We start from the raw sequence: 16,896 nt of genomic DNA, 5'->3' as shown, positions 1-16,896 counted from the left end.
CTTACCCACAATGACATCTGATGAAAGAAAGAACTAAACTGTCAAAAAGAACACCTACAAGAACATCCTACAACGGGCTCAGCAAAGAAAACACTGGGAAAATCTATAACCTCCCGGAAAATTTTATACTTTACCATACCTAATTTGAAGCTAGATTATCTTTTCTATGATTTAATACATTTCCGATTTTATTTAGTGCTATTTTGATTATTTTTAGAGTGCGTTAGATTTTAGCAATTGTTTTTCAAACCCGCCAAGAGCACGATTTTGAAAATAATTTTTTTTCATAAGAACTTTTAATTATATTTTCTAAGAGTATAATGAAAATTGCGTATGGTATTATAAAGTAAATATTGCAAGCTTTTGAAACATATTTTATTTATGTTTTCTATTTTTTTAAATTCAAAAACTTCTGAGCAGTTTACTCTACTATTGGCAGAGAGACTGAGGCGACAAAAGTCATGGGACAGAGGCACGCGCATATACAGATGACGCCAGTATCGGGTACACGAGGTACAAAAGCGCAATGCATTTAGGAGCTGTCACTTGTACTCAGATCATTCGTATGGAAGGTTTCCTACGTGATTATATCCGTACGACGGGAATGAACTGACTTTGAACGCGGAATGTTAGTTGGAGCTAGACGCAAGGGACATTCCATTTAAGAAATCGTCAGGCAATTCAGTATACCGAAATCTTCATAGTCAAGAGTGTGTCGAGAATACCAAATTATAGGTATACATGATACCACGAACAAAGCAGTGGGCGACGGAATTCACTTAACGAACAAAAGCAGTGGCGCTTGGGTAGAATTGTCAGTGCTAGTAGACAAACAACACTCCGAGAAGTAACTGCAGAAATTAATTTGGGACGCACGTTGAACATATGCGCTGGGACAGTGCGGTCAGATTCGGCGTTAATGGGCTATGGCAGCAGACGATCAACGCGAATGCCTTGGATAACAGCTGGGCATAGCCTGCAGCACCCTTCCTGGGATCGTGACCATATCGCTTTGATCCTAAGCTGGTAGTGGCTTCATAATGATATGGGCTGTGTTTAGATGGAATGAACTGGGTCGTCTGTTCCAACAGGACCGATCATTGACTGTAAATGGTTATGTTCGGCTACTTGGAGACCATTTGTAGCCATTCATGGTCTTCATATTCCTAAACAAGGATGGAATTTTTTATGGATGAGACACTTGTTTGAAGAACATTGTGGACAATTCGAGCGAATGCTTTAGCCACCCTGATCACCGACATGAATCCCATCGTCCATTTATGGGAGCCGCGCGGGATTATCTCAGCGGTCTAGGCGCTGCAGTCATGGACTGTGCGGCTGATCCCGGCGGAGGTTCGAGTCCTCCCTTGGGCATGGATGTGTCTGTTTGTCCTTAGGATAATTTAGGTTAAGTAGTGTGTAGGCTTAGGGACTGCTGACCTTAGCAGTTAAGTTCCATAAGATTTCACACACATTTGAGCACATTTATGGGATATAATTGAGAGGTCAGTTCGTGCATAAAATCCTGCATCGGCAGAACTTTCGCAACTATGGACGACTTTAGAGGCAGCATGGCTCAGTATTTCTGCAGGGGCTTCCTGCGACTTGCTGGGTCGAAGCCACGTCGAGTTGCTGCAGTACGCCAGACAAACGTAGGTTCGACACGATGTTAGGAGGCATCCCGTGACTTTCGTCACCTCAGTGTAAATCGTGGACGCTAGCAGCGTACTGTAAAAGTGCACGAAATGGAAGCGAACATTTCAGCCAGTGTTAAACAACAGTGTGAGAGGATCAGAGTAGGCCGGTCGCAGGCGCTCCACTTGCGGCCGAGTTTCTGGTTCTGGAAGAGATGCCACTCACCGAGCAGCCTGTCGACGGCGGCTGTGTGGTCCCTCTGGTTGTAGAACGCCTGCCAGTCTTCAAAATCGATCTCGTCCAGAAGACTGCTTATCACGTAGTTCTTTAGCTCCAGCCCGAAGTCGAACCGATGCCACATTGTCTGCGACAGTTGCAGCAACAACAGAGGTGCTTTTAAGTTAAATGTACCACGGATCATATTCAAAAGTGACATGAAATGTATCAATTGAACAAAAAGTGCATACATCATTAAAAAATATGTATACTGTTACGTTCTAATCATTCACTAGTTTGCGGTTCACTGCTTATTTTTATTCAAAAATGCGTGTACGGTAAAGAGGCTGTTTGAAAATACTTCTCTTATCAGTCAGATATTTTCTTGTCACGAGAAGATTATGAAGGAATTTTGCAGCTGCGTATTTAATTTCTTTTCTGCCAAAGTTAGATTTACTACAGAGAAGTGGGGATCATTTTTTCCTATAGTACTGTAGTTTACTAGTTAGTATCTCTATTACTCTAAAATAGCGATGGATTGTTGAGAACAAATGCCAGCAGCGGATAATTATACTGTGAGCCTGAGGTTAAAACTTCCAATCTCTTAAAAAGATATCTGTAGTATTTACGTCTATTAAGTCTACATATAATTTTAGTTAACTTCTTTGTGCAAAGAATACATTTAGGAGTTACCCATGTCATGCAGAAAAGTCAATAGAACGGAAAACCAGTCCAAGTTGCAAATGCCATTTTTGGCTTTGTTATGTTGATTTGAAAACGGGTCTCGGCCTGAAATTAGTTATCGAATGAGAAATAAAATATTTGCATATAATACTGGTTTTTCGTTCTATTGATTAACAGAAGTTGCTGACCCAAGTTACTCCAGCATGCTGGAAGTTCGTATGCAAAAAGGCGTTTACGTAGTGATTTCCGTGGCTCCAAAGCTGATAATTCTTCTCGCGGCAAAGTCAGCTGAACATAAACGCTTTACCATGTCAACCACATGGTTTTAGCAATTAGGTTTTCATCAATATGCACGCCCAACTACTTAGAACTTTTTATCCAGTTTTACATTTTTTTGTTTGTGCACTAATAACAAACACCGTGTGTTGACAACAAAAGTCGATGACCTGCGTTTCTTATTTTTTCAATGTTTTAGAGCTAGCACACTCCTGCAAAACCAATTATAATCTGCAACTAAAATATGATTTACTACACACATAAAAAAATGTTTTTCATTACCCTGGTTCCCAAAACTCCTGAACATAGACGTTCACTGTGGATATCGTATCGTAGACACAGTCTCTTTGACTGTTCAAAGATGTCACTACGCCCGCCCAAAGATGTAAACAACCATGCATGAGCAGCGCCTATTAGACGGAGGGGGTCCGACAGCCGATCCGTTCCAGTCATTCTACCAGGAAGGAGGTATGCGGCTCTTGTTGTCTGTAGTTCAACCATGCCTAGATGATCAATACTGCAATTGCAATGCGTCCGCAATGTTAGTTTGTGCCAGGAAGGCCTCTCAAGTAGGGAAGTGAACCAAAGCGATGCTGTTTGGACATGGAGATAAAAGAGAGACAGGACAGTTCCCTCAGGCTGCCCAAGGGCTACTACTGCAGTACATGTCCGCTACTTGTGGATTATGGCTCGGAGGAACCCTGACATCAACGCCACCAAGTTGAATTATGCTTTTCGTGCAGCCACATGACTTTTGTTACGGCTCAAACTGTGCACAATAGGCTGCATGATGCGCAACTTCACTCCCGACATACATAGCGAGGTCCATCTTTGCAACCACGACACCATGCAGCATGGTACAGATGGGCCCAATAGCATGCCGAATGGGGCACTCAGGATTGGCATCACGTCCTCTTCACCGATGAGTGTCGCTTATGCCGTCGGAGGCAACTCGGTCAGGCCGAACGCCTTAGACACTCTGTCCAGCGAGTCAGCAAGGGGGAGGTTCCCTTTTGAGGTGGCATTATGTGGGGTCGACGTAGGCCGCTGGTGGTCATGGAAAGCGCCGTAACGGCTGTACGATACGTGAATGCCATCTTCCGAACGATAGTGCAACCATATCGGCAGCATATTGGCTCGGCATTCGTCTTCATGGACGACAATTCGCGCCTCCATCGTGCACTTCTTGTGAATGACTTCCTTCAGGATAACGACATGGCTCCACTAGAGTTCTCCAGACATGAACCCTATCGAATATGCCTGGGATGGACTGAAAAGGGCTGTTTGTAGACGAGGTGACCCACCAACCACTCTGAGGGATCTACGCCGAATCGTCGTTGAGGAGTGGGACAATGTGGACCAACAGTGCCTTTATGAACTTGTGGATAGTATGCCACGACGAATACAGGCATGCATCAATGCAAGAGGACGTGCTACTGGGTATTAGAGTTATCGGTGTGTGCAGCAATCTGGACCACCACCTCTGAAGGTTTCGCTGTATGGTGGTACAACATGCAATGTGTCGTTTTCATGAGCATTAAAAGGGCGGTAATAATGTTTATGTTGATCTCTATTCAAATTTTTTGTACAGTTTCCGGAACTCTCGTAACCGAGGTGACGCAAAACTTTTTTCATGTGTGTATTTTAGATGCTGATACTAATTGTAGGTAATAAAAATGTAGGTCAGTGAAATGCAGCAAGAACTGTGACGTATCTATAAATGAACTTTTCGTGGGCACTTCTCAAAGGTTACTATTGTGTGTTTCCTTTTTGAGCAGCAAATTGTTGCTCATGTCGGCACCAATGACTCCTGCCGTCTGGGTTCAGAGGTCATCCTCAGTTCGTACAGGCGGTTGGCGGAGTTGGTGAAGGCGGAAAGCCTCGCTCGCGGGGTGGAATCAGAGCTAACTATTTGTAGTATCGTTCCCAGAACCGATCGCGGTCCTCTGGTTTGGAGCCGAGTGGAAGGCTTAAACCAGAGGCTCAGACGATTCTGCGGAGAGCTGGGGTGCAAATTTCTTGACCTCCGCTATCGGGTGGAGAAATGTAGGGTCCCCCTGAATAGGTCAGGCGTGCACTACACGCCGGAAGCGACTACGAGGGTAGCGGAGTACGTGTGGAGTGCACATGGGGTTTTTTTAGGTTAGAGAATTCCCTCCCTAGGCCCGACAAGACGCCTCCTGAGACGCGGCAAGGCAGGAGTAGGCAAAATGCAACAAGGAATAACAATATTAATGTGCTTATAGTAAACTGCAGGAGCGTCTATAGAAAGGTCCCAGAACTGCTCTCATTAATAAACGGTCACAACGTCCATATAGTACTAGGAACAAAAGTTGGCTGAAACCAGACGCAAAACAGTAATGAAATCCTAAACTCGGATTGGAATGTATACCGCAGAGATAGGCTGGACAGTGAAGGGGGAGGCGTGTTTATAGCGATAAGAAGTGCAATAGTATCGAAGGAAATTGACGGAGATTCGAATTGTGAAATGATTTGGGTGAAGGTCACGGTTAAAGCAGGCTCAGACATGGTAATTGGATGTCTCTATAGGCCCCCGGGCTCAGCAGCTGTTGTGGCTCAGCACCTGAAGAATAATTTGGAAAATATTTCGAGTAGATTTCCCCACCATGTTATAGTTCTGGGTGGAGATTTTAATTTGCCGGATATAGACTGGGAGACTCAAACGCTCATAACGGGTGGCAGGGACAAAGAATCCAGTGAAATATTTTTAAGTGCTTTCTGAAAACTACCTTGAGCAGTTAAACAGAAAACCGACTCGTGGCGATAACATATTAGACCTTCTGATGACAAACAGACCCGAACTATTTGAATCAGTTAATGCAGAACAGGGAATCAGCGATCATAAAGCGGTTACTGCATCGATGATTTCAGCCGTAAATAGAAATATTAAAAAAGGTAGGAAGATTTTTCTGTTTAGCAAAAGTGACAAAAAGCAGATTTCAGAGTACTTGGTGGCTCAACACAAAAGTTTTGTCTCAAGTACAGACAGTGTTGAGGATCAGTGGACAAAGTTCAAAACCATGGTACAATATGCGTTAGATGAGTATGTGCCAAGCAAGATCGTAAGAGATGGGAAAGAGCCACCGTGGTACAACAACCGAGTTAGAAAACTGCTGCGGAAGCAAAGGGAACTTCACAGCAAACATAAACATAGCCAAAGCCTTGCAGACAAACAAAAATTACGCGAAGCGAAATGCAGTGTGAGGAGGGCTATGCGAGAGGCTTTCAATGAATTCGAAAGTAAAGTTCTAAGTACTGACTTGGCAGAAAATCCTAAGAAATTTTGGTCCTATGTCAAAGCGGTAGGTGGATCAAAACAAAATGTCCAGACACTCTGTGACCAAAATGGTACTGAAACAGAGGATGACAGATTAAAGGCCGAAATACTAAATGTCTTCTTCCAAAGCTGTTTCACAGAGGAAGACTGCACTGTGCTTCCTTCTCTAGATTGTCGCACAGTTGACAAAATGGTAGATATCGAAGTAGACGACAGAGGGTTAGAGAAACAATTAAAATCGCTCAAAAGAGGAAAGGCCGCTGGTCCTGATGGAATACCAGTTCGATTTTACACAGAGTACGCGAAGGAACTTGCCCCCCTTCTTGCAGCGGTGTACCGTAGGTCTCTAGAAGAGCGAAGCGTTCCAAAGGATTGGAAAAGGGCACAGGTCATCCCCGTTTTCAAGAAGGGACGTAGAACAGATGTGCAGAACTATAGACCTATATCTCTAACGTCGATCAGTTGTAGAATTTTGGAACACGTATTATGTTCGAGTATAATGACTTTTCTGGAGACTAGAAATCTACTCTGTAGGAATCAGCATGGGTTTCGAAAAAGACGGTCGAGTGAAACCCAGCTCGCGCTATTCGTCCACGAGACTCAGAGGGCCTTAGACACGGGTTCACAGGTAGATGCCGTGTTTCTTGACTTCCGCAAGGCGTTTGACACAGTTCCCCACAGTTGTTTAATGAACAAAGTAAGAGCATACGGACTATCAGATCAATTGTGTGATTGGATTGAGGAGCTCCTAGATAACAGAACGCAGCATGTCATTCTCAATGGAGAGAAGTCTTCCGAAGTAAGAGTGATTTCAGGTGTGCCGCAGGGGAGTGTCATAGGACCTTTGCTATTCACAATATACATAAATGACCTGGTGGATGACATCGGAAGTTCACTGAGGCTTTTTGCAGATGATGCTGTGATGTATCGAGAGGTTGCAAGAATGGAAAATTGTACTGAAATGCAGGAGGATCTGCAGCGAATTGACGCATGGTGCACGGAATGGCAATTGAATCTCAATGTAGACAAGCGTAATGTGATGCGAATACATAGAAAGATAGGTCCCTTATCATTTAGCTACAAAATAGCAGGTCAGCAACTGGAAGCAGTTAATTCCATAAATTATCTGGGAGTACTCATTAGGAGTGATTTGAAATGGAATGATCATATAAAGTTGATCGTCGGTAAAGCAGATGCCAGACTGAGATTCATTGGAAGAATCCTAAGGAAATGCAATCCGACAACAAAGGAAGTAGGTTACAGTACGCTTGTTCGCCCAATGCTTGAATACTGCTCAGCAGTGTGGGATCCGCCCCAGGGTTGATAGAAGAGATAGAGAAGATCCAACGGAGAGCAGCGCGCTTCGTTACAGGATCATTTAGTAATTGCGACGGCGTTACGGAGATGATAGATAAACTCCAGTGGAAGACTCTGCAGGAGAGACGCTCAGTAGCTCGGTACGGGCTTTTGTTAAAGTTTCGAGAACATACCTTCACCGAAGAGTCAAGCAGTATATTGCTCCCTTCTACGTATATCTCGCGAAGAGACCATGAGGATAAAATCAGAGAGATTAGAGCCCACACAGAAGCATACCGACAATCCTTCTTTCCACGTACAATACGAGACTGGAATAGAAGGGAGAACCCATAGAGGTACTCAGGGTACCCTCCGCCACACACCGCCAGGTGGCTTGCGGAGTATGGATGTAGATGTAGATGTAGATTGCTCAAAATCAGCGAAAGTGGTTAACAAAGAGTTTAACTAGCGAGACAAAGAATGAAGGCTGGCCAGTCAGATGTAAAGACACAGCCAGCGCAAATTTTGCAGAACGCTATGGAGAAGGGGAAGGAGGGGGGCGAGATCTTCCAAGTGAGGGGCACTTCGCTGCTACTTCGCTGAGCGATTGTTCATGACTTTTGTTGCGGACTCAGATGATGAGCGTCGGTTTGTTACGTTGTTGGTAGACATCCGCCTCGTTGCCACGAGTTGTCACACATAAGTCAACACTCTGGCGCCGCCATCAGGCCGCCGCTACCTAGAACATGTTGTTCTACGACTCGCTAGGCGACACACACAACCACTCATTGCCTGATAATGAAATTCAATGACATGCCGCTGTAAAAGTTCACGTTGCAGTGTTATGTTTGTCACAGAGCAACAACTAATACCCAGGGAAACACCCCCATACAATTATTAACACTAAATAGATGTCGTGTGAGTAGGGCCTCCCGTGGGGTCGACCGTTCGCCGAGTGCAGGTCTTTCCATTTGACGCCACTTCGGTGACTTGCGCGTCGATGGGGATGAAGTGATGATGGTTAGGACAACACAACACCCAGCCCTGAACGGAGAAAATCTCCGACCCAGCCGGGAATCGAGCCCGGGCCCTTAGGATTGACATTCTGTCACGTTGAGTACTCAGCTACCGGGGGCTGATGTTATTAACACTGTGGTCACGTTTATATTTTCTTTTTGATCTTTCTGTGTGATGGAGAAATGTTAACTGTTTCGTAAATATTGTTTTAAAGACTAGGTGCAGTCAATTTAGCCACGGCGCAAAATATACAATTATTTCGTGGAAATGGCAGCAATCATAATACATTTTAATTGAATTACCTGCAGCTGACATACCTAATATTTTATTATTTACTGACTGCAAATACTTTCATAGTTAATACACGTCGTTGATGCAAATTAGCCTCTCAGGCTGGAAATCATTGTGAAATCTGTTACCATTTAATGAGCTTCACCAAGCCGATTTAGCAGTTGTTCACTGCAGAAGTAGCTTTCCATTATGGACTACTAACAAAATTAATAGACGCCCAGTGTGGGGCTAACAACAAAGTTCACCATTCTAAGGCAGAAAAAATAGTCACAACCATAAAAAAATTATTTTACATAAGAATAAGAAATGAAATTTAAAAAATGATTATAGCAGCATTTCGACTTAGAAGCATGGACACTGTCCGTTACCTGTACTGTACATTGCAAATCAGAAAACTGTTCAGCTAGAGGCATGGAATTAAGAATTTTAAAAATTGCAGCATTAATGCAATTATTATTCATGGAAGTTCTACAGAAATTAATGATAAATTTTTGATATTTGCAGAAAATCTAACGTAATAAATAACGAGTATAAGTCTTTTAGAGACGCTGGCGGACGAACTTCGTCTTAGAATCTCCAGAGAAGAAACAAAGCTCCTGTCAAACGTAAATAACAAAACTATGTGCTAATTTCAAATAAAATAGAAACTTGGTGATATAGGTAAATTATTGAGAATGATATGCAATAGAAAAATTGAGTAACAGACTGAGAAAAGCGAACATCTCAACTACGAAAGAGATATAGGTCCATAAATACCGGCATATGGAACTATAACAATTCTGCCAAAATGTGTATATGTTTGCGACTGCTTAACAATGAATTACTAATTATCGGGACTAGAGGTACTAGAAAGAAGATTTGCAAGAGAAACAGAAGTATAGTGGAAAACGAGAAACAATGAGGAAGTTTAGCAAAGCGTAAAGAGAATATGGGAGGTAACATAAATGTGAAGAGTGATCTTTATGGTAAATCTTTAGTGAAGAACGAGGGCACAGTAACCAAACAAATAAAATGCTCGAATAAATTTGCATCATTCTCATAAATTTTCAGTAAATATGGACCTACCCCTCTTAAATTCGGTTCAATGAGAGGCTATCCATTGCGCGACTTGTTTCATTACGTTTTAAAAGTAAATTGGCATGACTGCGTAGGTAGCTTCACTCCATTTTCCGATTACGCGGTGTATAGTCTTGCACCTCAAGGGTATGCTCAACTACAACCACAACCACGCCACCTCACTTTAGGGGAATCTCACAGGACCGCTCTTGTTACCTATATAAGTAAATTAGCACAGGATGAGCAGCAATCTGCAACTGTTTACTGATCATGCTGTGCAGTACGAGAAGGTGTCACCGGTGAGTGGGTGGAGGAAGACGTAAGATGACTTGGACTCAATTCCTATTTAACACGATAAATAGCAGCTTTTCCTAAAAGTAGGAAAATGTAAGATTATGTAGATGAGTTGGGAAAACAATCCCATAATGTTCGATAACAGTCTTAGTAGTGTACTTGTTGACATAGTTACATTGCTTAAGAATCCAGGCGTTGCAAAGTGATGTGAAACAGAATCGTAATGTAAGGCCGCTAGTAAAGACGGCGAACTGTCGAGTTTCGTTTATCAGGTGAGTTCTCATCTATAAAGGAGACTGTGTAAATCAGTTGTGCGATCTTTTCGTGACTACTGCTTCAGTGTTTGGTAGGATTAAAGGAAGACATCGCAGTTGTTCGGAACCGTGGTGCCACATTTATTACCGGCAAGTTGGATCAACACGCGGGTATAACGGAGGCGCTTCGTGAACACAAATGAGAATCCCAGGAGGACGACGTTCTTTCCGCAAAATGCTGTTGAGGAAATTTAGAGAAGAGGGATTTGCACCTGAACGCAGAAGGATACTAAATTTCACGAACGTTATGTAGCGTAAGGACCACGAAGGTAAGATGCTAGAAATTAGGGCTCATACGGAGGCAAGCTGTTCAAGATTCTGAAAAAAGTAGGGGTAAGCTACAGGGAGAGACGGGTCATGTACAATATGTACAACAACCAAGAGGTAATAATAAGAGTGGACGATCAAGAACGAAGTGCTCGTATTAAGAAGGGTGTAAGACAAGGCTGTGGCCTTTCGCCCCTACTCTTCAATCTGTACATCGAGGAAGCAATTATGGAAATAAAAGAAAGGTTCAGGAGTGGAATTAACATACAAGATGAAAGGATATCAATGATACGATTCGCTGATGACATTTCTATCCTGAGTGAAAGTGAAGAAGAATTAAATGATCTGCTGAACGGAATGAACAGTCTAATGAGTACACAGTATGGTTTGAGAGTAAATCGGGGAAAGACGAAGATAATGAGAAGTAGTAGAAATGAGAACAGCGAGAAACTTAACATCAGGATTGATGGTCACGAAGTCAATGAAGTTAAGGAATTCTGCTACCTAGGCAGTAAAATAACCAATGACGGACGGAGCAAGGAGGACATCAAAAGCAGACTCGCTACGGCAAAAAAGGCATTTCTGGCCAAGAGAAGTCTACTAATATCAAATACCGGCCTTAATTTGAGGAAGAAATTTCTGAGGATGTACGTCTGGAGTACAGCATTGTATGGTAGTGAGACATGGACTGTGGGAAAACCGGAACAGAAGATAATCGAAGCATTTGAGATGTGGTGCTGTAGACGAATGTTGAAAATTAGGTGGACTGATAAGGTAAGGAATGAGGAGGTTCTACGCAGAATCGGAGACGAAAGGAATATGTGGGAATCACTGATAAGGAGAAGGGACAGGATGATAGGACATCTGCTAAGACACGAGGGAATGACTTCCATGGTACTAGAGGGAGCTGTAGAGGGCAAAAACTGTAGAGGAAGACAGAGATTGGAATATGACAAGCAAATAATTGAGGACGTAGGTTGCAAGTGCTACTCTGAGATGAAGAAGTTAGCATAGGAAAGGAATTCGTGGCGGGCCGCATCAAACCAGTCAGCAGACTGATGAAAAAAAAAAAAAAAAAAAAAAAAACGGAGGCAAATAGACCAAATAGACAGTGGAAGATAAAGGGAATGAGGTACCTCCAGCAGGCGCCATACGGTGACGGTGGTTTGCGGTGTGTGTATGTAGATGTAGACGCGCACCAGACTGAGCATGCTTTGGAGCAGCATCCTCACACGCTGGATGTCTGCAGGAGGACCACCGTCGAGCAACGGGACAGGCCTCAGCAGCGACGAGTCGACCGCACCCCAAGCTGTCTTCCGCGACAAACATTATGGAGTGCAAAGGCAGTGTTGGACGCTATTTAAGTGATTCCTCCTGAATATTGCAGATTTTTTTGTCCTACGTGGTTATGTGGATCGGCAAACGAGGAAGCCGAGCCCGCAAGAACCGCCCACTCGTACTAAGTCTCTAGAAATGTCTTAGTTTAACCGGCGAGTCCGTAGATGGGGCTATAAGAGACGTACAATACAACTGGCCACGCTTTCGCACCCAAGTTTTGCGATAATTAAGCCAGTCCGTCCTTGAACTGACTTAGTGAGCCACCGCGAATGAATTCTTCCTACCTGTTATGAGGAAATGCGCTGGTAGTTTTATGTCGCCTTGTAGAGCCGTAGCATCGCCGTCAGATTCTGAAAGTGCAATACTACTTTCTGCATTTTACGTAATAAAGCGAGAAGAACTCGTTTTGTGCAAATAATTTTTACACGACATGCCATTACGGTGCGTTTATTTAAGAAACACCGTAAAATCAACTTGTCCACTCTGATTATAAGCTAACTATTAACCGTAAGAGAGCTTGGTCTACCGCACGACTCGATTGAAAGGCAACCTATAGACGACTGCCGACTACGGTGCACCGTCTGTAGCTTGAGCGTACAATCGGTATAGTTCGAGTAAGATCGTACATGATCGTTTATACCAAAGTTATTCATTCATTTATTAGGCTCTGAGCACTATGGGACTCAACTGCTGTGGTAATTAGTCCCCTATAACTTTGAACTACTTAAACCTAACTAACCTAAGGACATCACACACATCCATGCCCGAGGCAGGATTCGAACCTGCGACCGTAGCAGTCGCACGGTTCCGGACTGCGCGCCTAGAACCGCGAGACCACCGCGGCCGGCTCATTAATTAGCATCAACGTCTTGTGGCATTGTAAAACTACTGAAAGACACTATTTACGACCCATAGACCCCTTGTCCACGACAAGAATATTCGCCGGATCGACGTTTCTGCCGGCCGGCAGAAAACCGGACGCCCTTGTCCACGGAGACGGCGCCGGAAATACTGCGCAACGGAGCAGTAGGATGGATAACAGCGACCTTTGCACTCTCGTTGCATTATATTATTTTACGTCGATTTAAATTTGGTGCCTTCAGTACGCTACATGAGAAACTACGACAGAGCGACACGATGCACTTTAATTTTTACAGGATGTCGAAAACAACGTTTGACAAATTACTGTCAATTTTACAAACTCATTTGGAACATGAAGACACCAATATGCGAAACTGCATATCTCCTACTGAAATGCTTGCAGTGACACTGAGGTAAGTATACAACTGAAATTGACTTATTAGAAACTATTAATTTGCTGTATCAAAAATTTACGTCACAATTTAAAAACGCTCTTGATAAACAAGGTAGAATGACAGTGAATAGGGTTTTCTTATTTCCATTAACATGAAAGAAACAATGTTCGATTTAGAATTAGTTTCAAAAATGAAATATCTCGGAAATGTTGGATACGGTGGATGCAGGACTCGCATACGTTTCCAAAGACATGTGTTCATTAGCTGGCCTTGTACAAGGTGATACTTGATAGTGCTCTGCAGAAGTGTACGCCGAATAGTTGCTATCTTGATTTGCCTTGGTGTGTGGTACGATGATGTACCACCAAAAGTCTGGTATTCCTGTGACGCACAGTTCCAGGAATCTTGGGCAGATTGCTGATGCGTGTTTCTGTACTGTGGTTTCGACCTACTTCTTTTTATAAGTTCATGACTTCGTACTGGAAGTTCACGATATCGTCATCCTTAAATTTATCTACAGTTGGGGCAATCCCCCTAAATAACGACATACTTCTACTGTGGCCCTGCTCAATAGAGGCGTCATTGATACTCATCATTTTTCTGTCCAACTCATTTCTAGCTGTTTTGTTTTTCTGCGGCGTTTCTTTAACTTGGTGACAATGTTTTTCAGACTGATTGTCAGCGGGGTTTACTTCGTCACTATTATCCGGCATATTTGATGAAGTTCCTCGTCTGTCAGTTATTTTTATTTTTTTTAGAAAATGTTGCTGCTCATAAAATACGTATTTCCTCTTCTTGCTTGCTCCAGAACCGCTCTTATTTCCTTCGTTTAATTTTCTGTGGCATTTCATCCAGTTGTCTCTTATGTTCGCCCAATTTTTTACTACCACCTTTCCTGAAAAGAAAAGAAATCCGGAGTAGAATCAAACCCATAGGTTTTCCTCAGTTCAGGTACCTTGCAACAGGAAATACTTTCACCGATCTCCATTACAGTTTCAGACTGGGAATAAAAACAGTTACTAGAATTGTACGTGTGGTTTCTATTAAGATGTGATTGTTATTGCATAACACATATACAACCATTCTGGAGGAAAATGACTGACTGAATATAGCGCATCAGTTTGAAAAATACTGCAATATTTCCAAACTGCGTAGGAGCCATTGATGATAAACATATCAGAGTTATCAAACCGCAATAAAGTGGATCAATGTTTTTCAATTATAAAGGATATTATACGTTAGTTCTGATGGTGGAAGTGGATACAAATTATAATTTTATTTATGCGGATGAAGCAATGTAAAGATTGTGACTCAAGTGTTTTGAAAGAAACGTCTTTATGGAAAAAGTTGCAGACAAACACACTGAACCTACCTCCTCCTAGGGTATTCCAAAATATTCCAGGTGAATCACCTTATGTTTTCGTTGCATATGAAGCGTTTGCATTGCATAATAATTTACTTCGTCCCTATGGTGGCCGAGATCTTGATATCAAATGTTCATATGTGTGTGAAATCTTATGGGACTTAACTGCTAAGGTCATCAGTCCCTAAGATTACACACTATTTAACCTAAATTATCCTAAGGACAAACACACCCAGCCATGCCCGAGGGAGGACTCGAATCTCCGCCGGAACCAGTCGCACAGTCCATGACTGCAGCGCCTGAGACCGCTCGGCTAATCCCGCGCGGTTTGATATCATTAAGGGTATTTTTAAGTATCGCTTAAGCACAGCAAGACAATTTGTAGAGTGTGCTTTTGGCACAATGGCGAATAAATGGAGGATTTTTCACCGACCTTTAAATGTCTCCACTGATTTTGCGACTGACATGGTGAAGACTCGTACTCTTCTACAAAATTTCATCCATGAAGAAGAAGGTCTTAATACTCTGCATGCGGGTACGACTATAGATGTGGACTCTGACCTGAACTGCCACGTACACCAGCAGTACGAGCTGGCGTGTCAGTGAACACTATCAGAAATCAGTTCGTTAATTACCTTGTTTCTGAAAATGGGAAAATTCTGTTCGCCTAATGTATTTATATTTTATGTGAAACAAACAATAGTATGGCGAGAAGGAATGTGGTGTGAAAATGAAGCAAAATAAATTTGAGATGAAGTTAAACTACATACCTGTATCATTTCCTTCCTTATCTCCAAGCGTTTTAAAATCGTCTTTAAGTTGTCTACACACATCCTTCTACGCTTCCGAAGTCAGTCGTCTATCCTTACATTTTTCGGTTGTCTTATTCCACAGGACTGGTCATTCCTATACCAACGCAATCAACTCTCACGGCACCCCGCGAGCTGCCGGCTCGTGGACACGCAGAGATGTTCCAACATGTCCAACTGAGAACCCGGCTGCCGGCTTTGCAGTGGGCAACCGGAGGTACATCGGGCAGCCGAGCCTGTCGTTTTGCCGTGTCGTCCAGTGGACAATCCCTCATAAGAAACAATGTGTCACTACGAACCCGGAGAATTTACCGGACTGGCGGCCGGCGGATATTCTTGTCGTGGACAAGGGCCCACACACTCCCCCTAATTTCTGAGTGGCAAAAGGCGACTTTTGCTAGCAAATATTTGTTAATAACAATTACTTGATCCGCACCAGAATAAATATGCTTTCCCTACGTATCTCTTCGCTGCCGCCACGATTCTTGCATCGGCACCTCACCCCACTGGCTCTGAAAGAGGCAGATGGTCAACTGCCTCTTTGAGTCAGCGTGGGAACCTATCGCTCGGTCCTCACTCCGCACTCTGAGACATTCACTTCACGTATGTGACATAATAAAACTGGAAATAAAGTAACATCTGCCCTTATCTGCAAATAAGGGGCATCTCGGAAGCGCTTCTCTGCTGCGCACAGAGGAGCCTCGGAACCAGCCGCTGCTCACTCGACTTACCTCGACGTCCTGCTTGAGGATGGGCATCTGCGTGCGGTAGATGATGTCCCGGTACTTGCGCTGCACCGCCTTCCGGTTGACGCTCGATACTGCCATGTGACGCGTCAGTTTGTCCTGCAAGCAGTCACAGGTTTCAGGGAAAAGCTACCAACGTGCGCAATAAAGCTCTGGAAGGACAGTAGGTCACCGTTAAATTTGTAGGCTAATCAGATATCAACTGAAAGTCGGGATCCACAGTTCGATTCTGGGAGGGGGGAGGCGTTCATGTTTCAATATGATGAAAATAATTTGTTAACATAATTTCCAAGAAATTGCAGTTTAGAGAAACACATAATTTTAAAAGCATTCTCCAGAAAATTTGTAATTCACATGTCTCATGCAGTTGCTTTAAGAACTACGATTGCAGTAAACTTTCAAACTTTGACAATGTCATAATTTATGCTAGTGCTTCCCAAACTGTGGGTCGCCGGGCGACTTTTATAATAACTAAGTAAAATGTCTTACCGACTGAAAATATGAAATCTTATTCCCACAGGAAAGTTTTATAATCTGAACAGCTGTATACAAAATCATTATAAGAAAGAAACTATTGTGGCTTAATAACGTGTTCTGGGCGAAACGAGAACATCGCAGACGCAGGACTCATCGGTAATTGCGGTAGTTCAATATCTCTTTCCCTTCCATTTGCAACAAAGTGACTCATGACTGTGACAACGTGGTTTTGTTTGTTTGTTGTTATAACGTGTGCATGCATG

General features: G+C 43.1%; 1 protein-coding gene across 1 annotated transcript in view; it reads right to left on the bottom strand.

Annotated features, from left to right (window-relative positions):
* LOC126285064 (dynein regulatory complex subunit 2-like) overlaps nt 1–16,237 on the bottom strand; it is a 100,403-nt gene extending 84,166 nt beyond the window's left edge. Inside the window, exons 1-2 of the mRNA XM_049984387.1 lie at nt 16,142–16,237; nt 1,861–1,999 (exon numbers count right to left, since the gene is read on the bottom strand). Coding sequence (XP_049840344.1) covers nt 1,861–1,999; nt 16,142–16,237 — 235 coding nt within the window. The remainder of the gene's footprint in view (nt 1–1,860; nt 2,000–16,141) is intronic.
* Nucleotides 16,238–16,896: the final 659 nt, after the last annotated feature.

The sequence above is a fragment of the Schistocerca gregaria genome, chromosome 8 (assembly GCF_023897955.1).
Source record: "Schistocerca gregaria isolate iqSchGreg1 chromosome 8, iqSchGreg1.2, whole genome shotgun sequence".
Taxonomy (NCBI): Eukaryota; Metazoa; Arthropoda; class Insecta; order Orthoptera; family Acrididae; genus Schistocerca; species Schistocerca gregaria.
This window is presented reverse-complemented; position numbering and strand designations above follow the sequence as displayed.